Source organism: Hippocampus guttulatus, chromosome 22 (genome assembly GCF_054856545.1).
Source record: "Hippocampus guttulatus isolate MCC_2025c chromosome 22, RoL_Hgut_1.0, whole genome shotgun sequence".
Classification (NCBI taxonomy): Eukaryota; Metazoa; Chordata; class Actinopteri; order Syngnathiformes; family Syngnathidae; genus Hippocampus; species Hippocampus guttulatus.
The window spans coordinates 6,366,322-6,394,003 of NC_141282.1; the positions used below are offsets into that span (position 1 = coordinate 6,366,322).

The 27,682-nt window shown below is 49.7% G+C and overlaps 1 protein-coding gene across 3 annotated transcripts in view; it reads right to left on the reverse strand.

The window, feature by feature from the left end:
- Window positions 1-27,682, reverse strand: part of foxp2 (forkhead box P2) — a 75,027-nt gene that overhangs the window by 10,037 nt on the left and 37,308 nt on the right. The window contains exons 3-13 of one of the 3 annotated variants that reach the window (XM_086103425.1): window positions 21,027-21,116; window positions 13,627-13,764; window positions 12,538-12,627; window positions 11,365-11,554; window positions 10,423-10,783; window positions 9,157-9,261; window positions 4,135-4,222; window positions 3,205-3,288; window positions 959-1,169; window positions 258-334; window positions 5-106 (exon numbers count right to left, since the gene is read on the reverse strand). In XM_086103425.1, coding sequence (XP_085959551.1) covers window positions 5-106; window positions 258-334; window positions 959-1,169; window positions 3,205-3,288; window positions 4,135-4,222; window positions 9,157-9,261; window positions 10,423-10,783; window positions 11,365-11,554; window positions 12,538-12,627; window positions 13,627-13,746 — 1,428 coding nt within the window. In that variant the 5' untranslated portion in view covers window positions 13,747-13,764; window positions 21,027-21,116. Of the gene's footprint in view, window positions 1-4; window positions 107-257; window positions 362-958; window positions 1,170-3,204; window positions 3,289-4,134; window positions 4,223-9,156; window positions 9,262-10,422; window positions 10,784-11,364; window positions 11,555-12,537; window positions 12,628-13,626; window positions 14,338-21,026; window positions 21,117-27,682 lie in introns of those variants that run through there. The other 2 variants (XM_086103423.1, XM_086103424.1) reach the window with 2 other exon arrangements.

The following is a 27,682-nucleotide window of genomic DNA, read 5'->3' on the forward strand; positions in this document are numbered from 1 at the left end:
CTACCTTCCAAGTGGCTGCGTTGCGTCTGAAGTATGCAAACGTGCGCGTGAACCAGCTGTAGATTTCATTAAGCGTTAACTGCATGTCGGACGAGTCCATGATCGCCTGGAATGAGATGACATCAAATAATGCTTTACGAACGACATGCCACACACGCACGCACGCGCGCGGACAGATCGCGAGCGCAGAGCCGCCGTGATTCATGCCGCAATTAATTTGAATCTAATCAGGCAAAGTTAATTTATTTCCCACTCACCTGTCTTATGAGGGTTGCATAAGTAAACGGTGGCCTGACATCTGCGTTCTTATAAAACTCGTAGTTTGGGGCAATCTCTGGAAAAATAAATACTGTGTCACCACCTGAAATAATTGGTAAATTTTTATTCCTCCAGGTATTGCACTGGCTCACGCTTTCATCAAATTAAAAGGAGAGGCTGAGGGGAGGGGGTGGATATTAGAGGGAGAGAAGTGGGGGAGGGGGATCGAGGGGGAGAGAGGGGGGGTGCACATCAAATCATCATTTTCCATGTTGAACAAAATGCATTTTTAATTAATGTCTCTCGTGAGAGATCTTAAACACTAATAAATCCATAAAATGAGATCCGCGCAGTTAGTTAGCCCCACGCTGAATAATTGATGGGACTTCACGTTAAACACAGCCAGTAAATACAAACATCAAAGGCGGAACATTTTTTTCAAATGCAAAAGTCAGAAAACGTCCTAATGCAATAAATATTGCATTTACTTGGCCATTATTTGAACTTCATTAACACTCGTGTAATATTTATACGCAGAGTCGGTTTCCTATTTACATATAGAGTGATTAAACACGGGCTTGCTTTTGATAAAGCCAGCAGACGTCGCGCTCTGTGCAGCAGCCTGCGTCCTAACGCAGCCACAAGCGCGCCGCCGAATACATTCGGAATGAAAGTCAATGCGCTGCGTAGTTGGACCTACCCGACGACAGCGGCATCGAGTATTTGTCCGAGTGGCGTCGACGCATGGCACCCATGCTGGGCACGTTGGCGCCGCCTAGCACCGAGGGCACCTGGGGCATGGCCGCCATCGGGGTGATGGGTGCCGTGGGGGTGGTGGGCGTCTGCGGTAAGTTAGTGGGCGATGTCGACGGCAGGTTCTTGGACATGGTCACGCTGGATACCAAGTTGAGCTGGAAGAAAGACAGCGTCGTTACTGAGGCTCGTGCAAGAATTGAAGCGGATTCTGCCCCCCCCCCCACCCAAAAATGATATATGTACCCCCCCCCTCCACACACACACACACGATATATGCAGGAAATAAGCAGGGACGTTTAAGGCCTTTTCACACTGCACTTAGCAATGCACAGAACCCATTCATTGTCATTCAGAGGGGCTGGCGCTGGTATTGTCGCGCGGTGTGGGCAACACGGCCAGTCATTCCGCAGTCCCCGTCGCACGCGCGCCCTTCTCCCTCCCTGATGCAGCAGTGTGTTTCCTCTAACAAGGCTCGCGGAGAGGAGCCAGCCCATCTCGGCTAATTACAACCTCCAAATTGTATCACGCGATTTCTAATTAGAGCGCGCTGTTTGAGATTAGCCAACGATCAGCCTCGCCGTTATCGGGCAGCATCTGGCTTTATCTTTCGATTTATCACTCCCGCAACTCCCTTAGCACGGACATGAAGATCCACCCGACGATCATGTTCATGCAAAGCCACTTCTGGTTGTCCGGGTCATCGTCGTCAGGCTACTTTTGACGAAATCGGAGAGGCCATCTCATCCCCAAACTTGGTTACATTAACAAAGAGTGACTCAGTTACTTCATATGTCACTCAGCAAAAAGCATGAGACCACTCCAGACGCGGCTCCACTCGCGACGGCTTGCCTAATTGTCCGTCTTTTGCCTCCAAATCTCACGTGAGAGACTCCAGCCGAGTGGAAAAACGCCACACTGACCTTTCCGTCGCGTCGCTAATTTCGGGCCGGGAATGGTAATGACATCGTTACATATTCAAACCAAATTGCCTTAATTGTGAGTCGACAAGTGGCGACGCATTTGTGGCGGGGAGTTTGGCATTGACTTCAAAGATGGGAGGGAGGAAGGGCACCACGGAGGAAGAGGGTATCGCTCGGCCCAATTGTGCTGATAAATTAGATAAAATGTCAAGTTGGAAATACTAGCAGGCCGTCGGGCCTTTCGGGTGACAATTAAATCGCCACTTGGCGGTAATGAGCGTCGAAGAATAAAAGTTAAGGAGAGGTCCAAGGTGGATATTTTTATTGATTCAAACCAACACTTATCTGCAAAGTCCACCAAACGAGTTCAAAATGTTGCATTAGCAATGAGCACTAGCTTAAGTATTAGCATCACCGTATACAGTCTGGCTCAAGGATCGCGACAAAACCAACAATTTCTTCCCGCGACTCAAAATGAGGACTCTCCGAAATGTTCATTTCGGAATTCTTTTGGAGTGCACCCTCCCTTCCCCACTCGCAGCCCTTTCTTCGGCGCCATCAAATGCAATTAGCTGCTCTTTCATGCGCGCTTTATGTAACGCAATACTTCATTAGCATCGTTCATTCATATGCAGCGCGGATTAGCAGCACCGGAGTCGTCATTGGATGACATGGAACCGTTCTGTTGCCGTTTTGAAGGGGAAAAAAAGGGGTTGGGGTGGGGGGGGGGGGGTGATGGAATAATGAAAGGGGAGTTTGATTTCGGATGGAATTATCCGATGATTGTGCCATCATGTGATTCTCTTCATCCAATGATTCCAAGGCGAGCAGACTCTTACGAAGCAGCGTACAAACGATCCAATGTGTAAAATTGGAGACATTTGGAAAATAAACATGTTAAATGCCTATCCACAGCAAATTCTCCCGTGGGACCAATTTTGGCAACAATTGTGTGTTGATATCAGAATTCAGTCGCAATCCTCGGCTATAATTTTCCGCTGTATGTTGGCGAAATGACAGCGTCTGAGCGCGAGGGGCTCAATCATCCAGCCAACAGGTTGTTTTGGCGGTTATATCCATCGTGGAGAAATGCCACCCGGCCCCCTCGGCCCTCCACGCTATTTTTGGGCCATTTAAATACACTTCCAAACTTGTCGTCCTAGCGCCAGAAGCAGGCGATACAAATCCCCATTACGTCTTCATCATCCGCGCCCGTCACTCGACGATAGTTGCTCATCGCCGGCGTGTTTACGGAGCAATATGCACTCACTGGTTTGGGAGATGACTTGGGTTCGGAGGGCTGCATGTGCAAGTGGGTCATCATAGCCTGAAGACGCTCGCGTTCTTTCGAAAGCTGTTCAAGACAGAGAAGAAGAGGGGAATGAAGTGAAGACACACGCAGGATGATGTGGGGCAAAACAAACAGCGGCCGCGTCTTATCGGCAACGCTGGAATTTAGGTCGGCGGAGGGCCTGACGGGTGACGAGGCAGCCGGGCGAATAATGAGGCGGGCTTCAAGTCCCCGTTAACTCATTCAGAACCAGCCAATTCTAGACAGAGTCTGAAAAGACGTTTAAAAACGTCTTTGGGAGTGAATGAGTTAAGGGGACGGCGGTGCAGCCTGCAGCTGGCAAGAGGTGAAGGGGGTCCTTCGAAAATCATGGCGTGAGACCGACCCGCCTCCCTGGGTCCTGGTAGTGAAACACGAAGCTGATGAGACTCGCTAAAGAGGAAGGCTAGCGACAATTATCCCGACGTGCGTTTTGGAATATATCCGCTTGTTTCGAAACAGAAAAGACGAGCAGATGTCAGCGGCGCCGAGCAATAATGTCGCTCAATCAGCGCTCTCATTATCTAGCCGGCATGACTTCTTAATAAGGTCACGCTCCACCTCCTGAAAATAGTTCCCTCCTTTTGAGCGTTCTTCAGGTGCAAAGTGCAGTTAATTAACGCGGCAGACTGGGAGAGACGCGCTCGCTATTAATTGGAAAGAAAAAAGCAAAGCCGGGGAAAATAAAGCGCGCGCTTAATTCAATTAAAAGAGCCATAATGGGCCCGAGGATCCCATTGTGTGGCGGCTTTGTTTAATTCGACAGGTCCTAATTTTGCGGCAGGCCTCGCCGCGGCCTCCTTTGACAAACCGCGACGGCGCGAAATGGTCGACCCCGAAGTGACGGCGCAGTTTCTTGAGAGAACTTACTTGGATTTCCAACTGCTGTACAACCTGCATCTGCACCCGACACTGGGCTGTGCTCCGATCATCCAGGGCGTGCTCGTTGTTTAGGTGCCTGCGGGTGAACAGATTCACCGATTCAGCAACACATCCGGGATCACCTCCAATGCGATTTTGTTGAAATTTCGATCGTTTTGGCTGTATACGGGATCCCGTTAGGACGCCATTGTTCCGCACTGAAACGAGGTAATTAGAAGCAACATGCCGGCGCGCGGTGCCGTTTGGACTTGACAATGGGCCCGCACCAGTCGAGATGGCTAACTTCAGCCTGAGGGAAAAGGAGCTGGCTCAGCGCCTCGCCTTTGTCTCCTCGTTTACGCAAAACAATGCGCACCATTTAACGGCGGCAACATTTGGACACACAAAAGCATCTCCTCCAAGTGTCATTAAAGCGATCTGCTGCGTTCGCCTCATGGGAAGAAAGAGACCGCCAGGCGGCTGCGACGGTCAATGAAGGGTTTTTGTGTCTCGATCCGATTTCGTCTGTAGAACACAAAAGCGTCATCAAGACGGACTCTTAATGTGCACAAATATGGAGGAGGAAAAAGCTATGAAGAGTCCGTGCAGCCCCCCCCCCCCCCCCAAAAAAAGTATTTCTGGGCAACATCCGCAACCAATCGGTCGTGTTCAGAACTGTTTCATTAGCAACCAAAAATAAGGAAGCATTTGGGAGATGAGGGAGTGAGGGGTGGGAAGAAGCGGCGTGTTTCTGCAGCCCGGCACCTAATTGCTGTTTCAGGATGTGCATGCAGAAGAGCGGGCGTTTCATTAATCATTTAATCACGTCCCTCGCAGGATGAGGGAACTAATGTTGCAAATACCCTTTTCATTCCACTGCCCATAATGCTATCTTATGCACTTGATGTATGGCGCGTGTCATGAATTACAGCTGCTTCAAAAGCACGGCGCCCACTGCTCGCTGTCCCCAAAGATACCTCATTACAAAAAAAAAAAAGGGGGGGGGTGCGGCGGGGGTGGAAGGGATCAGCCTACCGAGGGTTTGTAATTTTATTTTTTATTTTTTCTAAATTCAGTCCGTACGCATGTTTGCCAATGATTCAAAACGCACCTTCTGCTACTGGCCAGTTAGCGAGGCGATTACAGGGAAGATTACTACAGTTATGAAATATTCAAATGGCAGCATGTCCTACTGTGCATTAATAATTCCACAAGACGGAGAGAATAATGAAAAGGAGGGGTGATGGGGGTACGCAGGCGGGCAGACAGAAGCAATCATTAAAAAGAACACACACCTTATTTACTGAGCTGGGGCCTCACATTTGGAACGGCGGTGGACCCCCCCCCCTCCCCGCGAGTAGCAAAAATCCCCATCTCGCCCACGCCCATCACAAATGCATCGGAACTTTACATACGTGTGTATTAGTTGATCAGATTCGAATCGACATCGCAGTGCACTACAATGTCATTTTTCAACTCGTTCACTGCCACCGACGGCAACAGACGTTATTTATCGGGTGCAAATAAGTGCCCGTGGGCTCGGCTTGTGAACACAATACGAATCACAAAACCGCGTATAGACTAGTGAGGGCGCATGGAACAGAATTTCCTGCAGGTCTCTCATCTCCAAACACATCTCACAGCAACGCACACACACACACACACACACACACACACACACACACACACACACACACACACACACACACACACACACACACACACAGAAGTGTACACAGTATGAATATGTATGTAGGCCATCAGCGTCCACTCAAGGGCCCGCTAATAAATCCACATTACGACGCCGCTCGGCTAATTGTCTGCGTCGTATTGTCACGAGCTGCGAGTTTCACAGCCGCCCGACCACACGAGCGTCGGCACCGCGCCCGGTTGCGAGCAAAACACGCGTGTGGCATATGTACACACGCGTGTGCGCAAACGGCACACACTCTCCCCGTGGTGGTGATGCATAAGTAATGCCCTCCGTTTTAAAGGTCTTGTCACAGTGCGGCAGACATGTGGAAGGGTAGAGGGGAAACTCAACTATCAAGGGGCTGCCGGGGAAGTGGGAGGGGGGGGGGGCAGCCTCACCGCCTACACTATGTATATATGTGTGTGCGTTATATAGAGGCACTTGGCTGCGGCCTTGTGGGTTTAATTAGCAGCGGGTCACAGACATCAGGTTAGCGGGCCGAGCTTGCCATTTCAACGTCGGTGCCGGTAATAAGGCCGGCGAGTGGATGACTTAAGTGCAAAACTGGCACGCGGCTAACACGTCAAGCCCAACCCAAACTCGAAGATACCATCTTTCTTTATTCGGCGCGCTCGCCGGCTCGCAGGCACCTTTACCAGGTGAGAGCACTTCAAAGAACACGGAATGCGCTTTTCACCGCTGACGGCGACAAGTTTCCCCGGCGCAACACAACAAAAAGATGACTAAACGCGTCGCGGGCGCCGAGCGGAACGCCAACAGCGAGCGATTACCCCCCCCCCCCCCCCCCACACACACACTCCCCTCGAGCTCCTCCTCCTCCTCACGCGCGTAACCCACACCCATCTCGCGACACGGAAACTGTCATCCAAATCTGACACCCGCTTTATGTAACCCTGTTTAAACGCTACGCGCGTGTCGTCGACTGGCATCTCCGGCAACATGAAAGGCCTCCGTGTGACACCGACAATCACCGCTCGGAGGCACGCCACCGAGCAGCCATCTTTGTTCCGGTGACGAGCCCGCCTCCTTTGTTGGCGCCTGTTTTCATGTGCCGGCTGGGTTCGGGTAGAAGAGGCAGCCTCTGACTCGCTGGGGTGCGGGCGAGTCGGGCGGAGAAGCGAAGCGAGACGCTGTTGTGTTATGTTGCAGGCGATGTTGTGTAAAGCATCGGTATCAAAGAAAAAAAAAAAAAGACAACCTTTCAATTTGGTGGCTCACTTTCCCTCCCCAACACCTTCTTGCATCACTTTGCCAGCTTATTCTAGTGTCTGACCTGTTGGGGGTTTTTTTTTCCCCACACAGATTCTCCTAACTAACCCACTAAGCTACCTCCACTATATCCTCAGAGCATACAAACCATCTTTAAGTAAGCATACCGAGGTGATGCAAAGATATGGGGGGGGGTGATAATCCGACACAAACTTGCCTCCTCATGCGTGCGTTCGTCCCCAAGCTGGAAGGCAAACTCCTCTACCTGCACTGGACCACATAAACGGGCTCAAGTGACACATGATGCCTATGGATGTGAGGACAATGGATATTGCCTGGGATGAGATTTTTTTTTTTTTTAAGAGTTAATTTGATGTCATTTTGACTTTTTTTTCAAATACAGTTGGAATTAAAAAAAATGTTAGTTTCATTGCTATTAGCTTTAGGATGAATTTTCTGGGCCGAGGGCAACATAATAAAAAGGTCAACGAGTATTGTGGAATGACGTCAACGACTTTTCGATCTTCCTTCAGAGACGGAGGTTGTTGCAGTGGACGAAAAATGTATCGAAGTCAACAAAAATTGGGAAAACCTTTTCATGAATGAAATATGAAAATGCTTTTTGGATTATATGAACAAAGACCATAACAAATAAACATTAAGATGCCGTTTCAGTTCGTTTTTTTTTTTTTACATTTTAATCGGTCGACAATTTATCACCTCGGTTGTACGGAGAGTCGGCCGGGGAAAAGCAAACCCACTTGTCAGGCTGCGGCTGTCGTTTACATTCACCTCTGATTCATTCCCGTGTCAATTAAGGTTCACCAAAAAAAAAAAAAAAAAAAAAAAGAGTTGATAGTGCGTGAAAATGCGGCTTAATATACTGTCTGGCTGTTTCGCCCAATAAACACGGGAGTTTATTACGGTTATTTCAGAAGAGCCTGATGAGTTTTTGGGCTTACAACCGCAGAAAAAAATAAATAAATACAAGCCACAACAATCTCCGGACCCCATCCACGTGGATGTTTAAAGCCCCGTCGGAAAATACACACCAGATCGTTATTTCACAGTTAATTACAAATCTAATTAGAATATTCAAATGAAAGCTTTCGCCGGCTTTTCTTCTCGGAGTGAGTGAGAGCGGGTGAGTGGCGGCGTGATAACCTGTAATCGTCGGTGCTGCAAACACCTTCCCTCCTTTTGATGTCCCCTCGCTGACATCCTGGCAACAAAGCCGGCCAATTACAAATGAGCTAATTAACTAAATTGTTGATGGAGCATGAAGAGTTCATTTGCTCTGCTGCCTTGCACCATGACAACAATTGAATGGCGGGCCTTTGTTGTGGAGGCCGGTGTGCGGCCGTGCGAGTTGCCATTAGCCTTTTGACGACTTCCTCCACAAGCCTATCAGGCGCTTCCACGCCACCGAGGCGATTTGTTATGGATCGCGGCTGACCGAGTCCGGGGGCTGCTCGGGCTGAACCCTGTCAACAAGCTGCCGGCAAGGTCAAAGTGGCGACAGTTTTTTTTTTTACACACGGGTTCGATTGGATGCGCTCACATCTTCCACATCATTTTCCGATTCAAATCGGTTGGATTTAGAGCGACGTGGCAGTCGGCGTAGCACCAGGTCTGGGACAGTCTAAAACGCTTAATGTACGCCGCTTCATGTCGGAAAGAAGCTTTGACTCGTCGCCCAAGCGCATCTCTTCTCAAGCCCACTTCAAACTCTGAAAATATCAAAACAATCTCCACAGACGTTTGCATTTCATGGGCACGAAGCCTCTGAGAATATCAAAAAATGATCACGTCTATATTTTGGATGTGATGAACATGAAGCGCTTTCCCTCATGAAGTGACTTTAATTCCATTCCTTGAATGGCGGTCGGTTTGCCCTTTCTGGTGTGCCAGCTTTGGCCACCTGGGGGTAGTATAAGAACTTCTCCCAGCTCATCAGTACGGCAGCAATATGATGCATTCTCCGCAGAGGATAAAGAATACATGACTGCGACGACTCTTACATTGCCTCGCTACACGTGTTGCGGCGTCGGCTCACTTGAAATAGAGGTGCGAGCTCGTGGAGACACGTATTGTTGTCCTGAACTTACTTCAAAAACTGTCCAAAGTCTTCGCAGATGCTCTCACAGCCGGGCCACTTGCACACACCGTGGCCATACAAGGGATGGGAGCCGCCGTTTTCTTCATGCTGTGAACTGCGGAGAATAGAGAGGTGAGAGCATGACCCAGTGTAAAATTTGAAATAATCCATATAATTAAAAAAACAAAAAAACAAAAACCAAATTCATTCTAAAATGAATAAAAAGTCAAGTGAAACAGCATTTTTGAAAAAGAAATTAAACAGAATAAAAACTCATAAAAGGGCTCCAAAAACGAGTTCAAAACTAGCGAATTAATAATAATATAAACATTTTAAACAAAAGAAAAATGAACTATACTGGAGAAGTTCATCCGATTCAAGATGACAGTTTAACCTTTCGGCTGGCTGCGCGCGCTCATGCCGGCTTTTTCACAGGGGCTTACCCCGCATCGATCGGCGGCGTGCCGGTAAGCAGGGCTCCCGACAATTCCCCTCGTTCGATCATTACCGGACCCCCCACCCCCCCCCCCCCCGGCCCCCCCCGCGGGACACAGGCAGATAAAGTCTTTTTCTCTTCTGGCTTCCACCACATATCCTCTTTCACGCCTTCTGGTGGTACGCCGTCGATAGCATCTACTGTAAACCAATTACACGGCACTTCCACCTGCGAGCGGCGCTACCATAAGGCCTTATTATAATATCGCCCAAGTAAAGCCTTTGAATAATGCATGTCCCGATATGTGAGGAGTCAGTGTTTTGGTGCAGGGGGTGCATTCATAAAACACGCCATCACAAGGATAAACATCCTGGAAACGCCACTCAAGGCATCATGTATTCTGTTTACATGACAAGCAAGCAAGGGAGGTAATTTTTCCAAAAGCGGCAGAAAGAACTAAATACTTAATGTACGGGCTGGGGGTGGGGGGGGGGGGGGTGTTATCTCGTCTTGTCTGCCAGTGAGGTTTGTTGTTGTGTGTGCTTGCCTGCGTGCCTTCCTTTGCTCGCGTTTGATATTTGCGCGGGAGCTAAGTGCGCGCAACGGCACGCGCGCTCCTCGGGGAGAACAAACCTCTTGTTTTGTGATCAACTATGAAACAAATAAACAAAACATCTTGTTTTCCCTGTAGTTAACAAAGCCGCCTCTTTGAACCGGAACAAATAACCCCAGTGTCGAGTTGTGAAGAAAAACCAGCTTGTGTTATTTGTTTCATCTTGTATTCTTATTTTTTATTCTTTTTTTTTTTTTCCGCGTTCGCCGCATTTCACCGATGTGTACCTCTCTCTCTCCCGCTCCCGTTCCCGCTCCCGTCTGTGGTTGAGGACAGGCGACTGTCCGTTGGAATGGTGCGAGATGGGCGGTGACGCTTTGAGGGGGCTGCAGGAGGAGGTAGTTGACGACGAGTTGCAGCTGCTGCTGCTGTTGCTGCTGCTGCTGCTGTTGTTGTTGTTGCTGCTGTTGCTGTGGTTGTTCGTGGAGAGGTCCAGGCCACGGGTGCCGCCGATGTTGTTGACGCCGCCGTGTTTGATGCCGTTGTCCTCCATGGCGTGGCCGGCGGCGGCGCCTCCGCCACCGCCGCCGCCGCCGCCTCCGGTCACGTCCTTCCACAACTGCTGGAGCTCTGCCGGGCTCAAGCCGGCTGCAGTGGAAGACGTCGAAAATGTTACTCTTGGTTTTTTTTACGAACTCATGGATTCACGTCAAAAGGAACGCAGCGAATAAAAGAGGACTTTGTTATTGACGAGGGCCCTCCCCTTTGCACTATGCAACGTCCAGCACCACTGAATTTCTTCACTCTCCTCGCTGGCATTTGTGAAACAACAAACAAATTGGTGTTTATTTTCTTCTGGGGGAGAAAACGGAGCCTTGCTTACTCCCCCCCCCCCCCCCCTTTCCTCTCTCCTTGTCCGCACAAGAGGTAAACAACAACATGAAGGTGATGGAGTGCTTGGGAACAGACAAACGGCAAAGACGGACACAAAATGTGGAATGGAATGTTTAAGCGCGATGGGCTAGCAAGTTAGCGACAAGGCGGCTGGCGGAGGAGCATACCAATGAGGGCAATGCAAACATGCAGACGGACGGCGAGATAACACGGGAGGGCGGCGGGTGCATACCGATGAGAGAGACAAAGCCTGACATGATGGGAGGTTGGGGGGTGGGGCGGTGGGGGGTAATCTGACAAACGTTTGCCGTTGGAAACCGTGGCCGTGATCTCACCTGGCGGGGGCAATGTCTGTCCGGGCAGGGCGGCCTGGCCGGGGGCGGGCCCGGGCAGCGATAGCAGGCCCTGCCGCTGCATATTGAGCAGGTGTTGCTGCTGCTGGAGCTGCTGCATTTGCAGGAGCTGCTGCTGGAAGACGAGCTGCTGGGCAGCCAGCTGCTGTTGCTGCTGCTGCTGCTGCTGTTGCTGCGGTGAAGGAGGGGGGGGGGGGGGGGGGGGGGGTAAAATGACAGACAAATTAGCTTTAGCTGTGACCATGGGCTAAAAGTAGCGATTCAAGTCCTTGAGTTCAGGAAAAGTCCAAAAGTGCAAAAAACTAAAGGACGGAAGCAAGATACAATCATTCATACTGTAAATTAAACAACAACCAAAAAAAAAAACAATCAAACTGGGCAATTCAACAAAAATATTTAAACTTTTGTAAATGTCGAAATTGGCTTTCCAAGCGTGCGCTTGAACATTTCACTCATGATAAAAAGGAAGGGCCCGGCAACGCAACCTGCTGCATAATGAAGCGATGCAGAGGAGGTGACAACCTCCTTTCCCATCCCATCCCGCCTCCTCTGGAGAAATAAGGGAGCAATTTCTATTCCATATTTGGCGGCGGCAAAAATAAAACAATTTACAAATCCAAACAGAAACAAAGCCGCTGGGAGGTCGTGTGCTGCTTCCTGTCGGGGGCCAAGTAATGGGCTGCTTGAAGAGACAGAAACAGAGAGAGAGAGAGAGAGAGCGAGACGCCGTGTGTGTTTTCTGATCAATTTGAAAGGATTCGGACGAGAGGCTGTCAAGCCGGCTCCCTCTTCTATGATAGCCAGCTGATGTGACAGCGCCAGCTATTTGCGTTGACCGTCCGTCCGTCAATGTGATTCAGGGGCGCCACGCAGTGCAACTCCAGCGCTGATTTGTGGCCGAGCGCGCGCGGGGGGAGGACGACGACAAGTCACTAATGAGTCGCACGCAGTCGCCTTTCGCTTTCTTCGCTATCAATTGTTGTTGTTGCTCCAAACATTTCATTAGCCCAGCGAGCCGCCGCATCCTCTGCATTAAGTAGCGTGGATTGATGATGGGCGAGGGACGTTGAATGAAAAAGCCGTGTCACCCCCCCCCCCCCCCACACACACACACCCAATAAATAAATAAAACAAAATAAAAAAATATATATATACCTCTTTAGCCTGTTTGCCAGGATGCTGCTGTTGGAGAAGCTGCAGATGAAGCTGCTCCTGCTGTTTCTTATAAAACTCCTGCAGGTGTTGCTGCACACAAACAAGGCGCGCGTTAATCCTTCGAAGCGCACGTCTCCGAATTTGCTTCCATATTAGCCCCATCGTGGTTCCATTGTACAGGAAAGATGTGAATTAATTCACGAGGCCTCGCGTTAAAACGCAGCAGGCTTTTCCTCCGAATATACAGCTCCGAGTTTTGCATTGATTATGCAAAAAAAAAAAAAAAAAACGGCAATACATTATCATGTTTTTGACGTCTTTTGGAATTTGCATCTGCGCTCGCAGCAATTTACAACTGTGAAAAACACAAGTTGCATTTGTTGGTCTGAAACAGGAATCGAAGTTGGAAAAATGATCGAGCGCAAGCAAACAAGCCGTTAGCGACAAAGACACTAATGAATGAGACGCTATGACCGATGGCGAAGCCGCGCTCCACTCCAATTCAGTTCCGCTCGCGTGGTACCGAAATCTAATTCTCCCGATTAATAATTGAACACTGAAGTGCCTTGAAGTCGCCATGACAGATGCCGTCGCAAAGTCTACCGCACGCAAAGTGGCGTCCTGTCATAAAGAGGAACAATCGCGATAAGTGACAATCTTAATTAAAAAATTCTCCTTGCCTTAATCAAATCCAGAAAATGAGAAATGCACTTCAACTCTGACACCGGCGCGCTCCAAAATGTTACATCACGCGTCACCCTACGGTGTCACTCAGCACCGCGCGCTGGCCCGCGGTCCCAGACGGGGGAATTGAACCGGCGACACGCGGGAGATGCTTAATTAGAGGCAACGCGGAGGAACAAGCCAGGCAATTTCAGATCCCTCTCGGTAAAAGTGTGTCAAGGACGGACGGGGTGGCTTTGACGCCGTTCAGTCATTGGCGGCCCGAACGACATTTTTTTTTTTTTTTTTTTTTTTTTGTGGCGAGAGAGTGGGACAGGCGCGTCCGAGGTCGAAGGTCGACGGGTTTTTAACCCGTTTCGGTGCGCTTGGATAAATGGAAAGGTGTGTGACTCTGTAAGCGGGCACCTGCTGCAGCATGACCGCCTGCTGCTGCTGGAGGAGGGCCTGGAGCTGCTGGGGGGAGAGCACCTGCTGCTGGAGGATCTGCTGCATCTGTTGTGGCGTGATCACCTGGGGACTCATCATGGCCACTGAGGCTGGAACCTGCGACGCACGGCAGAGGAGCGCAGAAGAGACCTGAGGAAGGGTTTTTTTTTTTTTGCCAGAGCGGGTCAGGCGGCGTTTGTGGACCGGCGGAAATGCTGAAGGACAAGTGGGGGCCCTGCCTCTGGATGGCTGTTCTTATTTTTCCCTCCTCGTCATTCCCTCTGGGGAAAAGAAGCCATTTAAATAGACATGGACCTTAATTAGCGGGTCCCTTGAACTCGCCTACATTAGCTTTTCCTATCAGCGACGCGAATGCGAAACAGCCAGGAAGTGGATTAAAACCGCTCATGCTATTCGGTTTGTTGTCGATCGATTTTCCCCTCGACTTCGACACACATGAGCAAAATCAACTCAGCGCGGGTTTTAGCGTGCGATTCGAATATCAACGTGTCGTCACGGCCACGAATCGCGGCGGCGCTCGTCGTCCGGGCGGCCACGCCGGTCGCCGGCCCCCGCGCGCTGTGTCAAGGGGCCAATAAGACATCCCCGTCCTCATCGCCGGCTAATCAAAGCGCCTTGATTACTTTCCACGCATGTCTCCCCCCCCCTCCCTCCTTCCTTGCTGGCTGTCAGGCCTTGACACGTCCTTGTTTAGCTCCTCTCCCCTTCCCGGCCCAGGTCCCCCCCCCCCCCCCTCTTTGATTAGCCGAGACATTTGCATGGTCACTACACATTTTTCATTTTAGAAGTCATTATGCATTAGTGGCTCCTGATCGCCCGCCTTGACTAATCCTGATGAACTGAAAATCACAGCTGAAGGTCAACTGGCAGCCGGCCCCCTGCTGCACATTCATATTCATATTCAAACAAATCCTGCCTCCATTGTTCATTAGAGTCTTAGCGAGAGAAGGGCCTCCGCGGAAGGTGCGAGAGGATGTGGAGGAGGAGGAGGAGGAGGAGGAGGATGTTGTTCTTGCGGCCCCCGCGCGACATCTCCCCTCTCCTCTGGACGACAAGGGGAAAAAAAAAAAAAGCGGGCACAACAAGCGGGAGGCTGAACAAAAGCCGTCAAAAAGTTGCAAATTAAACAGCCCGCGTGTAATTATGCAAATGCCCTGCTTACACCTTCAACGTTATTAACCCTTCAAGGTACATTCGCAAGGTAAGTAATTACCCCGGCAGTCACGACCGGTTCCGCGCGGTGACAGCGGCACGGAAACAACATTAAAGACGCACTCATTAAGGCCATTAATTGGATGCCGGCTCAGAGTTGTGTTTTTGGTACGCAGAAGCAGACCGAGGATTTCACATCAACGTATGCGCGCGCATACATCAGAGCCAAACCGCATTGAGATTCCACACGCCGTACTTTAAAGTGCTTCTGCGGTTGCCTGAGTGGCGAAATAAAGGCATTCATGGTCAAACACCAATAAGATGAATAATGCAGCAACATTTATAAAAATGCATTTTCACATGGGAGGGAAGAGGAATGACAAATACAAACTCAAAGCGAGTTGAAGACACCTGCGAGGTGCTTTGCGGCGCCGCGGTGTCGGCCCCAAAAGAAACAAAGGGATGAAAACAAAAAGGAGGAGAGAAAAGGCCAGCGGTCCGTCGCGAAGATGAGGCACGAGGCTAATCCCCCCCCCCCCCGCGCCGCATTTAACTGCGTGCTTTTCTGCTTGACGTATCAGAGGCGACCAGATGAAAGCGGATAAGTAATTGCTCTCCTGGTTCGCATTCTTCGCCGACAACCCATAAATTTAATTTACACACACGTTCATTTACATTTTCGAGTATATGACATGATAATTGCGGGAATGTAACGCCTCCGTTCGGCGAGATGCCGCGCCGCCGCTTGATTGACGTGAGCGGCGAATTGAAAGGAACAGGGCCTTGAATTGCTTCCCTGAGAAATGGTTTTGCCACGCGGGGAGTGAAATTAATGAGCATTCACTCCACGATGATGGCAGTGGCACAAACATCCACAGGCGGCGGAAGAGGGGACGCGATATCCGATTGGAAATTGCCTCGGTGTCTTGAGAATCCGCCGGCGTGCATTGTTGCCAATTTTGTAAATGGCGCTCACGCTGTGAGGAGACTTTCAGTTAGCATGAGAGTCAAACTGGCAAAACGAAAATGAATGACATGGATTTAATTTTTACGCTGATGATGATATTTTGCAGATTCACCCATTCACCTGTCGATTTACATCATGAATAAAAAAAGGATTTTTGGCATTCCCCCCCCCCTCCCCACAGTGTCTCTTTTTTCTTGCTCCGGCCCTCCTCCTCCGTGTGTAACTGCTCACCCCTCCCCTCTCTCCTGTCGAGAAGGAGCAAAAAAATGTTAATTGTAGGCAATTAAATTCAAAGAGGGGGTTGTTTACTCAACTCTGCAAGCAGCCAATCATATTGTCCCCCCCCCCAAAAAAATGAAAAGGAGCTCATTATTAGTGACCGCCAGTATTAGCAACAAAACAAGAAACAAAAAAAATGAGTTGATGGCACCTGGTGCGACCCGTTGACGACATTTCACATTAACTCATTCAATACCAGCCAATTCTGGACCGAGTCTGAAAAGACGTTTAAAAACGTCTTTGGGGGTGAATGAGTTAATGGCAACTAAGGAGTTCGGCTATTCTGCTATTGTTGCCAATTGTGAGGAACTGATTATTTTCCTCCAAAAGCAATGTCATGCTTGTGGAGCTTTTGCGGCACTAATGTAACCCTGTATTTTGAAAAGAGGGTAATATCGTCCGATAAAATCTGTCTCCAATTTCTTAAAGTGAGCTTGGGGGAAAAAAAAACAAAAAAAAACAAAAAAAACACAACACAGTGGACAAATCTTGCAGCCGTAACACAATTTCCACTTTGTGGTCCAGATAAATGGATTTTTAGGATGAACCCAGGCGATAGCCGACTTATCCGAGTTAAACAATTAGCGCACATCTCGCCACGTGTGGCAGGAAGCGGTGATTAGACGACAGCCATAAACATGGCGGGGGGTGCAGGGAGGTGCGGGATGGTTATCAAGGACGAGAGCTCGGTCCAACAGTGTCGGACAGGCTGAGTTGCGGCACGCTGAGAAACGGAAGGCTTTGAGCTGGTAATTACTGCGGCGCCTTGGCAGGGAGAGCCGCCGCTAATTAAGCCAAGAGCTGGTACGAATGGAAAAGAGGAGGAAAAGACAACGAAAACCGAGCCCACAATCAGCAAGCCCGATTCCCTCGTCCCGGAGGAGGGAGGGCAGAACTCACGCCGACCCTCCTCGCGTGTGGACTTGTGACCCGGCGGCTCCCTCGAGCTGACTCTGCTCATTTACTATCCAATTACTGCCAAACGCGGCAATACAATTATTGATGGCCGCCACTTTGGGCGGGGAGGGGGGGGGCCCCCAGGGGCACCTGCCGTGGCGAGCGTGTGACTCTGAAGTTCAAGTGTGCGCTCGGAGTGCATGTTAAATGACGCGGCCGCGGGCCTTGCGGCGTATTGGCCTCAACAGAGGGATCGATACTGGAGATTGTCAGAACTCCGGCTAAGTAGATTACCGAATGTTTTCCCCAAATCAATTTCCATAAGCGCTCGACGGTACGCGGGAAGCTCCATTTATCACAACATAAAGAAGCATCATGTAAAAGCTTCGAATAAAAGGAGGAGATGGGGGAGGGGGGGGGGCTTGGTGTAGTTCCCCCCCTCATTGATTTATCTCGACATGCAGATCGACAAGTGATTACGCCCTTTTGAAGGCGGCGGGCTGCGCTCGCCACGCCCCCCCCCCCCCCCCCCCCTCCCGCTTGTTTGCGACGCTATCGGCGCAAATAGGGGCAGCTTTATCGCTCAAGTGGCACGCTTTTTTTTTTTTTTTTTTTTTTGCTCGCGACGATGGCGCCCTGCGGGGTTTGGAGAAAAACGCTGAAGTAGAGAAGATGCTGAAATGGAGTGCGGCGGGTGGAGGGAGGACGGGGAGCAGGGGGCTTTGGGGGGTGGGGGGGGCATGTTGGCAGTGGCACTTGCCTCTGATGTTGCAGGTAAGACGGCCTTCCACTGGATCAGCCTCTTCATCAGTGACACACAGTAAATTACAAGTGCTTCAAGCAGCTCACTGAATTACAGTTCATCACTTGGAAAGGCTTCCAACAAACCCGCCCCCCTCCCCCACCCACCCCCACCCGCCCCGGCACACACAGCCGTCACCGGCGGGGCCCAGGCGTATCAGATCTGGCGGTTAGGATCCAATTAACACCCTGGCCAGAATCATCTGATTGCATGTGTAAGTGCTGGTATAACTCGTTTATTGCAGCCATGTATCTTCTGTCACAAGGTAAATTTGTTGCCGCTACATCAAAGGTCTGAGATACTTCTTTTTCGCCCCCCTCCCCCTCCACCCCCACACCACTTTTCCACCCTCTCTCCAAACTCGGCTATAGAGCGCCTGGGGGTTGCATTTCAACTCCTTTTGCATCACAATGATGAACCTGCTTCTGTCCTCGCAATTTACCGAGCTTGTCCTGTAGGTACAAAAAAGAAAAAAAAATGGAGGGAGGGAGGAGAAAAAAAAAATCTTGTTTTCTCGTTATAAAAGCAGTTGTGTTTGACTTCAAATGTGCTGACGCTCCTCCCCCCCCCCCCCCGCCCCCACCCTACCTCGTCCCCACTCGTACAGAGTCAACACAAGTTTTGCTCATGAATACATCCTATCCCCCCCCCCCCCCCCAACGTTCTCCATGGCCCTAAGCTGCAATCACTATTTTCAGACGCAACCAGAGGCCATTCATACATGTAAATGTGAGCTAATAGCTTTTTTTTTTCTGGGGGTGGGGGGGGGGGGCATGCACGCTGATGTCAGCTAACCTGCTCTCATCAACACTTTTTTGGTGAAAGTTAGAGAGCGACTGAGAGCGAAAGGGTTTTTTTTTGTTGTTGTTTACGACGCAGGCGCAATTGAGCATTGCACAAACCGGTTTGAGGACGGTTGCGTGCCGCGTGAGGATGCGTGACGCCTTCCGAAACCGTCACCATGCGGCGGGTCTCGGTAATCCCACCTCCCTTGTTTCTTTATTTGCGTTTCAAATGTCAACGCATAAACACCTTTCACGGGGGGGCCGATATGAGTCGAAAGTAAAAAAGAAGAAGAAGAAGAGCGGGGCGTTGAAAGCGGCATGGCGGCGGGAGGGGGGGGGAGGGGGATTTACCGGGGCGAAATAGGTGTTTATTGAGCGCTCCCGTGGGCTTACGGTGTAATAATAGACCTGTCACATTACGCAAATGCTTTGCGTGTTTGTGTGTGTGTTTGCGGCTTGTTTCTCGGCGCGCCGGTGCCAGCGCGGCATCATCAACTCCTGCGAGCGAGAGAGCGGATAGAATTAGTCTGGCGAGAGCGACTTTAGCCACTAATACGGGTAATTAAAACTGCAAGGCGAGGCACTTAGATGCTTGTGTACTAAATAATTTACATGCCGTGATCTATGGATCATTTCCCCTCCCTTCAATAGCAAAGATTGGCGAGCAAGAAGGAGGAAGACGGCGGAGGATTTATCAGTAAAGCGGGATGTCGTGGTAATATTAATCCTTCCAACACTTTCTGCTGTGTTAATCATACGCGGGGATCAGCGTGCGTGCTGGAAAACAGCTGATGAAATATTGCGCTGTCGAGCACGCACTTCTATAATCCCCCGTTCTGTGAAGCGGTTTCGTCGGCAACAAATGGAGCCGAACCATTTTGAAAAATATTCCCCCTCACCCTACCCCACAAGATTGCGATTATGATTCAAAACGTAATTTTTATTTCAAGTCACTCATGCTAGGTGCACGCCGCCTGAAATGAAGCGACGTTGCCAAGTTCGCGCCTCGTAGTAAATACGTGGACGCAATAAAACAAGCAACACGCTTTGTTTTAAAACTGACATTTCCACAATCAAAGATTTCGTGCTCTAAAATGTCACCTGGAATGAGTGCCGTGTTCTTCCTGGAGACTTTTCTTTTTTTGGGGAGGTGGAGACGTTAATAAAGGCCGGATCAACAAGTCGGATTAGCGATGGCCGAGGACAAGCCCGCGATTCATATTGATTCTTATCGCCAACACCAGGCAAGGATGGAGTAAGCAAATGTAAATATTCAATATTTACCTTCCTGCGTTGTTATTAGAGGCTTGGACACGGCCCGACCGTTATCGTGCACCCACGATGCTCCCTTTCAATATTGTCTCTTCAGTACATGCGCGCGTGTGTGTTTGTCGACCAGGATCCCACTTTGTAGCAACGTATTCAAGAAAGAAGCCGAAGAACACGTTCCGACTGCAAAAATAAGACGTCTGTTTCCAAACAATGAAGCGAAATCAAGCGCGCTCCTGAGGTGCGGAGCTTCGCCGCGCCGATCTTTTTGTAATCAAGCAGGAGAGGCGCCACGCCGCGCCAAGGTGTTGCGGATCGGTTGAAAACATCGACGAGGGAGGTTCACGCCAAACATCCCACTCATTAGCGGTGCGCAGAACCTCGATGAGGAAAAGACTCCAGCCCAACTCCCTTCGATTCGCTTTGCTAAGGCGAAATGAGAATAACGATGGCTCAAAAAGTACGGTAAGCAGAGTCAAGTTCTTACTTCTTGCCTTAACAGTAGGTGTCGGCGCGACGTGTTAATGTGTACATAGGTGCGACAGAGGTGGAAGCATGCGCAGACACGAGTGTGACCTTTTCGCAAATCGCTAACGACAGGAATAGACGGCCCAGAGTCGATAAGGTAAATTAGCCTTGACAAGTGAAAATGACACGTAGATAAAATTTGCAGTCTGCAACCTCCCACGATCCTGCCAACAACGTTCCAGAAAAAAAAAATAAAAAATCCATGTCTTGCACATTATTATCCTGGAGTGTCATTTTGACCACAATCAGTGGAGCCCAGAGTTGAAAGCAAATATGGTGAAGAGGCCATCAGCTGTTATGCTGCAGGCAAACGACGATTTCGGCAAATTTAGCAGAAAAATATTTCCCGGTGAAAAATTGATCGTTCATTTTCTTGGCTTTATGAAAGCCCCCAAAGATGTTGAGAAGCGCCCGATACCGGTTTTAAATTTTTTAAAAAGTATTTTGGAGGCTAACGCTAGGACATCGACCAAGTTTTGTTAAGAAATCTTCCCGCTCGAAAGGATGCCGTGAATCACTTGGGTGTTTTTTTTCCATGTGCCAACAGTAACCGATCCGAGAGGGCGTGGGCCAAATCAAACACACTCGTGGGAGGGAAGGGCAGGGAATCTTTTGGGAAGGGAGCCTGGAGGACGTATTATGGGCGGATTTAAGGAGATTAGTCAGGGAGCCGCCGTACCTGCGGTGGACACTCCTTGTCCTGGCTCTTTGGAGAACTCGGGCCACAGTCTGGCTGCTGCAAGTTTGCTCGCCTCTCTGCTTGTTGGGCCTGCCAGGAAACACACACCCAAAAAAAAAATAAAGTAATAATAATAATAACGTGAAAGAAAGAATGGCCAGAAAATAACATCTGGCTGCTTTTCTGATACAAAGATAAATAGCGTTTGTCTCGAGCACCTCTGAAGAAGAGGATACGGGGGGGGGGGGGGGGGGGGGGGTTAAAAACAACAAGGAGGCATCGGTGGAATTGACCCGTCTAGTGTGTGCTCAACTGAAATGCCCACTTCTCTCTCTGTGCATTAGCGCCGCATTTGCATATTCATAATAGCAACTCCAAGTGGAGGTAGCATCATGTGAAGTGTCCCCGGGAGCTGTAATTAAAGTTGACAAAAAAAAAAATCAACATCGGATTCCGAATGAATTAACGAGCAGGCCAGGTTTGACACTATTTATTTGAACGCAACCTGCCACTGAACGCTCATTCTCCTTCGTTCTTCGGCGGCGCGCGTAAACAATCATAGTGCAACTATATCAAAATAACAACTTGCTTTTTGGAGTCGATAGAGAGACAACGATCGCACCAATATTTGGGATTTTATCTGTTGCCGTCGACCATTTTCAGAGTACGATTTGGCCGTGCCTACACATGTGCATATATAAATGGAGGTGAGGCTCTAACTCGTGACTTCAACTATTTTTCAGGGAATCAGACGCCAGTGACATTTGCACTGCCTAAAAGAATCGAAGAAAATTCTGTATTTTTTTTTTTTCACTAATCCCGCACGGTAGATATAGCGGCAGCCGGGCTTCGCAGCTTCCCTCCCATTCTTCAAGAGCAGACGGATGAAAGCGGGGTGGCGGCGAACAACATTGCGCGGAGCCGCCGCTATCACCTCCGTCGGCCAATCAGTATCATGTGGGGAGGGCGCAACAACTTTACAGTTTGCGAGAACACGAAGGAAAAAAACTTTTGGGGGTGGAGGGGGATATACGTGGCGGTGTGCCGGTTTCCATGACAACAGCTGCATATGACGCGTGTCCGACAGCAGGTGGGAACGCTGTTTGAACAAGTACATTGAGAACCCGAGCAAACACGACGGGAGGAGAAAGAAAAAAAAAAAGAGATTGAGAAGGCACGGGGGGGGGGAAAAAAAAAAGTTGCCATGCTTTATACTCCTCGAGGGAATGCAGTCACCACGATCAATGATGGAAGGACGGAGTTGCACAGGAGGAGCCGGCGCCAGACTCAAGTAAACAAACACTTTGGTTGGGAACTGAGCCCTCAATGCATTGATCTGCCTCCTTCACTCTTAACTGTTCACCCATACCGAGTACTGATACGACTATTAACTTTTGATACATAAAATTTAAACCATCAGGTAATCGTGATTTAATTTTTTATTTTTTTTTCGAACGCACATGATGATTCATTGATGCGTCGAACCGCCGCAATGTAGCGCCAACGACTAGTATTGATACCCGGTATCGGTACTTGCCCCTCCCGAATTACCAGCATTAGCTGAAGATGAGCCGATTAGCTAAACTGTTGTTTGGCTGTGAGAAATTTCACACAAAATTCTCCAAAACGGGCTTACTATATGTTGAGGTGGCCATTTTGTGAGTAAAACGAGTGAGTACGGGCATGAAAGCGTGTTGTGTCCCCAACCTAGAAGTCACCATTTTGTGTCGCTCGGCAGAGAAAAGAAAATTCACACAACAGCACAAAATGCCGACAGAGAAGTCATCAAAAGTTTGCCGGGGAGTAGCAGAAGTCGACAAAAACATCGCATGGTGCAGACCTGCCGTCTATTTGACCCGGGTTGCTATGCACAAAAAGTGACATCTGCCCTCCGTTAATGCACACGTTGTATAAACCGCACAATGTGACACATTCTTGAGAACGAGAAAGTGTGCTCGACAGAGAGCGGGAGGTGGGAGGTGGGGAGGGAGGGAACGGGAGGCTGCTGCATGAATCACAAAGCACTCAGAGGCATATTTGATGTTGATATCTATCACTGAGGTTGGAAAAGACGGAGTGGAAAAAAAATAAATAAGAGGAGGGGAAACAACGGGGCGACCGACACCATGACACGGGGATCCTAATGAAAATAAGATTCCACCCAAATGGAACTGGTGTAATTGGTTTCAGATAGTGAGGTCGGGAGAAAGGCGATACAGGCGAGTATTATGCCGGGGGGGGAAAAAAAAAAAAAAAGGGGGGACGGAGAAACAAGAATGTTTACACAGGCATTCCTGGGCTACATTAATAGGCATGCACAGACCACCGGAGAGGCAAAACACGGGCGGAGAGAGTGAAGGGCAGACTGACAGCGCGGGCAAGGGGGGGGGGGGGTGTGTGGAGGCTTAAAATCATACATCAACCCTCCATTCAGCTTGCCTGTGTTTCGACTCCATAGAGAGCAAGGTAATAAGGAACACCCATCACAATGCACCTTTGTTAAGGAGCATGCAAAGACCTTAAACAAGCATGAAACACATTAGCGGAGCACGCCGAACCGAGGCCCAGAAAGCATTACAAATCTCCAGATTGCTTTGCTTATTGTGTGTGGCAGATGGATGGGCGAGGCGAGGCATGCGTGCGTGAGCGCGGAGTTGTTTGCCGCGCGTGTGTACACAAGGAATAAGCCATCGGCTAAGAATGTCACTCTTTCAAATCCACCTGGAGACCTGCGCGTTATGCAGCCGTGACATCCGAATTGGATATGTCTGAAGAGCTGTGACATTGTGTTTGGACAGCGCAGATCACTTCCTGTCTGCTCCCACGCCGGGAGTTGTTGTTATGAGCGGGATGTGCTGGATATTGGAACGACGACGCAGGTGGTGGGCAGGAGGAGGAGGGGGCGGGGGGGGGGGCGACGGAAGCCTTGCCGTGCCGAACAGATGTTTTGCGTGCATGCGCGAGCCGTGTTTGGTGGAGGGAGTAAAAGGGGCTGCTGTTCAACACTCTCGGCCGTCGGCCAGAACGACTGCGGTCACGCCGACGGCGTCGACAGGGTGCTGCACACATGGATGCCCGCATAAACACGCGGCCAAACTCCACACAAAAACAGATTACATATGATATGAAGTCATAAATATAGATACGTTGGGTGTCGGACTTTATAATGCAACTTCCTCGTAGCGTTGCCGAACAAAACATTGGTCGGAAGAAAACAAAGTCTGCAACGTATGCGATCGCAGAGTAAATTTACAGTAAAAGAAGAAAATGAGAACAGTCGCTGTTATTTACGTGATGTCATTAAAGGCACCAATGCGGGCCTGGAACAAATCAGGGAACTACTTGGGCACACCGCTGAGTGGAAAAGAGGAAAAACGAAGTGAAATATTCTTCTAAAATTGTTTATTAATGCGAACCGTCAATAAGATGCGACTCAGTGACGCAACTTCCGTAGCTCTGCCAGAAGCTACGGCGGGAAGCAGGTGCCAGACTGTGCGCTGTTGCGTCACTTCCGTCATAAATTCATAACTTGATGCATCAAAAAAATAATAAATACGTATACCTTTTGAATGCCGAATCAGCCATTTTCGAACTCATTTATCCTCACGAGAGTCGCGGTCTAATTTTACCAGCATAGTAAATGGTAAATTAAGTGCACTTTTATCGTTTTATTGACACCGTACGTTTTCCAAAAGTGCCTATATCTCGTTGAAAATAGCACAAAGACGACATGTCCAAATTTGAAACGGAGAAATGACCGCTGTTTCTGAAAATGACATTTTCATTTCCAATCTGCTGCCAGAATCGTCAATAAAGATGGCTTGGTGGCAAGAAAAGGCTGGAAAAGTGATGTTGAAAGAAAACAGCTGGTGCAACACCTCGACGTCGATGAGGTTTCCTGTCGACATGTTAGCAATATTCAACATCCAGGGCCAGATTGTAACATCATAAATTGGGGCCTTTTCAAGTTGCTGACAAACTCAAAACTGAACCGACGCGCTTCAAACTTCTCACGGCGAGGTGGCTAAGGGTCGTATCGATAGCCTCCATTTTGTGTGTTCAGGCTGCAAAATGGAGGCATTTGTCATCTCGACCTTTCAAACTCTCAAAACTATGAAAATCACGAAGCGAAGTAAGTCTAACTAATGAACATTTGAAAGTCTGAGTGTTGCGGGGATCATGAGTGGGTGGAGCGACGCGCCCGACGGGCCGCTTCCGGCCCCTTGGCCGTCCGTTTGAGACCGACCGCCGCCGCCGTCAAGCATGAGTCCACCATGAACGACAAGGACGCATTTGAAAGACGCCGGCCTCGAAAATAAACACGTGGCCCATCTGCGGGTAATAGTTTGCTCACCGGCCCGCCGATTGCGCTTGGAGTGCTCGACCCCCCCCCCCCCCCCCCCCGTCAGCTCCCCCTTTCTCTCCACACATCACCTTATTCATTTCTTTCTCTCATCTCCGCTGCCACTCGATGCCGCTGCTTGTTTATTGATTCTCTAGATTAAGAATTCCTTGGGTGGCGGATTGTAACACACAAGCATCAAATTATTTTGGGGGCTGTGCTTATTTGCTTTTGCCTTGCATCTATTTGGCCTGCGTCTGTAGACAATTATGCCTACCCGGGCCCCAGACTCAGGTGCTAATAATGAAGGACAAATAGAATCATATGTGTAAACTTCCCCCACTGATGAAAATTTATATTAACTTTCTGCCACAGTAAACAGAGCCGCATAGCTACACCCTCCCGGGAGGATTGACGAGATGAATTTGCTGGCTCCAAACCGCCGGGAAGGACTGTATAGGCGGAGGAGAAGAGCGGGGGCGGAGCGCCGCCCGCCCAAACCTGCCGCTTCATTTTTCACCGCAAAACAAGGGGCCGCTTTTGCCAGTCCGCGGGTCACGTTTCGTACGCAACGATGTCCACGCGGCAGCCGTGTTGAAGCGACACTCAAACTTCTTCGTTTCTTCTTCGCGGCTGATGAAATCCTTCGAGGTTTTTATCCCCCGCCCCCCCCCCCCCCCACTCACTTTTCCTGTCGGCTCTCTCTGCAAGTGGCTTTCGCAAAAGTCTTTACTTTCACCTGGGCTCTATCGCTTTTCCCGCAGATAAGGTGACAGCAAGCCCTTTCGGCGGCGCTCTTTATCTACCGCCGCTCTTCGGGAAAGTCCTTTGGAAGGCCCCGACAGCTGAGAGCTGCCACAATGCGCTATCACAAAGAGACAGGCGGGAAGTCAAATAGAGACGAGGTGCGGAATAGAAAGCCGCCCTGTGTTGTGCGTGTCCCGTGCGTTGAGTGACGGACAGTGTGCGGAAGGTCAAGCTTTGCTCTCTTTTGTACAAACGTTCCCGCTTTGAGATGTCGCCGTCAGATCGGACGTGGCTCGTTTGGAGAAACATTTTGTGGTTTTGCTGAGCGGGCGCGGTGACGATCGTCATATTCCGGCAGCGTTACATTTGAGGGATTGAGACAAATAGTGAAGCCATTCTGGGGGGGGAGTGTCATTGGAAGCATCTCGGGGGGGGGTAGAGGCAGCAACGCACGGAACCCAAACGCAACTCGATACGCTCAAAGAATGTCCACCAGACTCAAGAAACGCTGCCAATTAACCTGAATTTGGCATTTGACTGAGCGCTAGAGCCAAAGTGGTTTTGCGCGTGGCAAGGACTACTCGCGGGTCAATACGACGAGTCCCGCGGTGCTCGGGTTAAGTGCCGGGTGTAAAGTGTCACCCGACTGGAGGGTCGATCGGAGTTGTCTGACCTTCCGAGTGAGAACGACCTTGCGTTCGCCGCGGCGCAAATTGAACTCGGCCGGCCTGGCTCAGCGGCAGCAGCAACGGCCTCGTGTTTTGTTCATTTTGTCGCCGGCTGATTTTTTTTTTTTTTTTTGCCAATCCGTTCCTTCCTATCATACCTGGCCGGTCGTCTCGTCGTGCATATTTCAATTACAACGGGCGCGCGTTTGCCCTTTAAGCGAGCTGGAGAAGATACAGTTATCTGCCTTCCACTCTGGCGCCCAACATCTATCCATCATCGCTGAGAAAGCGAGCTGGCGCGGGTACAGAGTGTGACGAGGAGTGGATCGACTTTTTTTTTTTTTTTTTTCCTTTAAAGGCTCGGTGATGAAAATGTAACAATGCATAGGTATGGGAATACATCAAACCGGGGCACAAATGCTTTCGTGCGCCGCCAGACCGACTGAGTCCTAAACAGAGCCTTTCCCCAAAAGGCGGCTGTCACCGCGCTCGCGAGAAAACGAGCCGCAGCGAGCACGCCGCCGCTTCTCTCGTTCCGTCGCCGTTCGCCGCCCTTTCCCGAAGAGCTAATCTCCATCTTTCATTGAATCAAGAATGGAAATTTGCACCAAATGCTTCTTTTTCAATTTCATGCTGAAGTAGCTCAAGCTAGTGGCTGTAATTTCTCCTAACAAGAAAATGTAGCACTCGGTTGCACACTGTGTAAGGAACAGGCTTCCTTTCGGATTTTTTTTTCTCCCCCCCCCGACTTCTTGGGCTTTGATGAATGTGCCAAAAGCATGATCGCTCCATCATAGCGCGCCACGCAAGGACACAGCAATTACATTCAGAAGTAAAAGCACTGGTTGAAAGTTGGATGAAAAATGCACTCGGAAGGCGGGTCTTCATTTTCAGTCAGA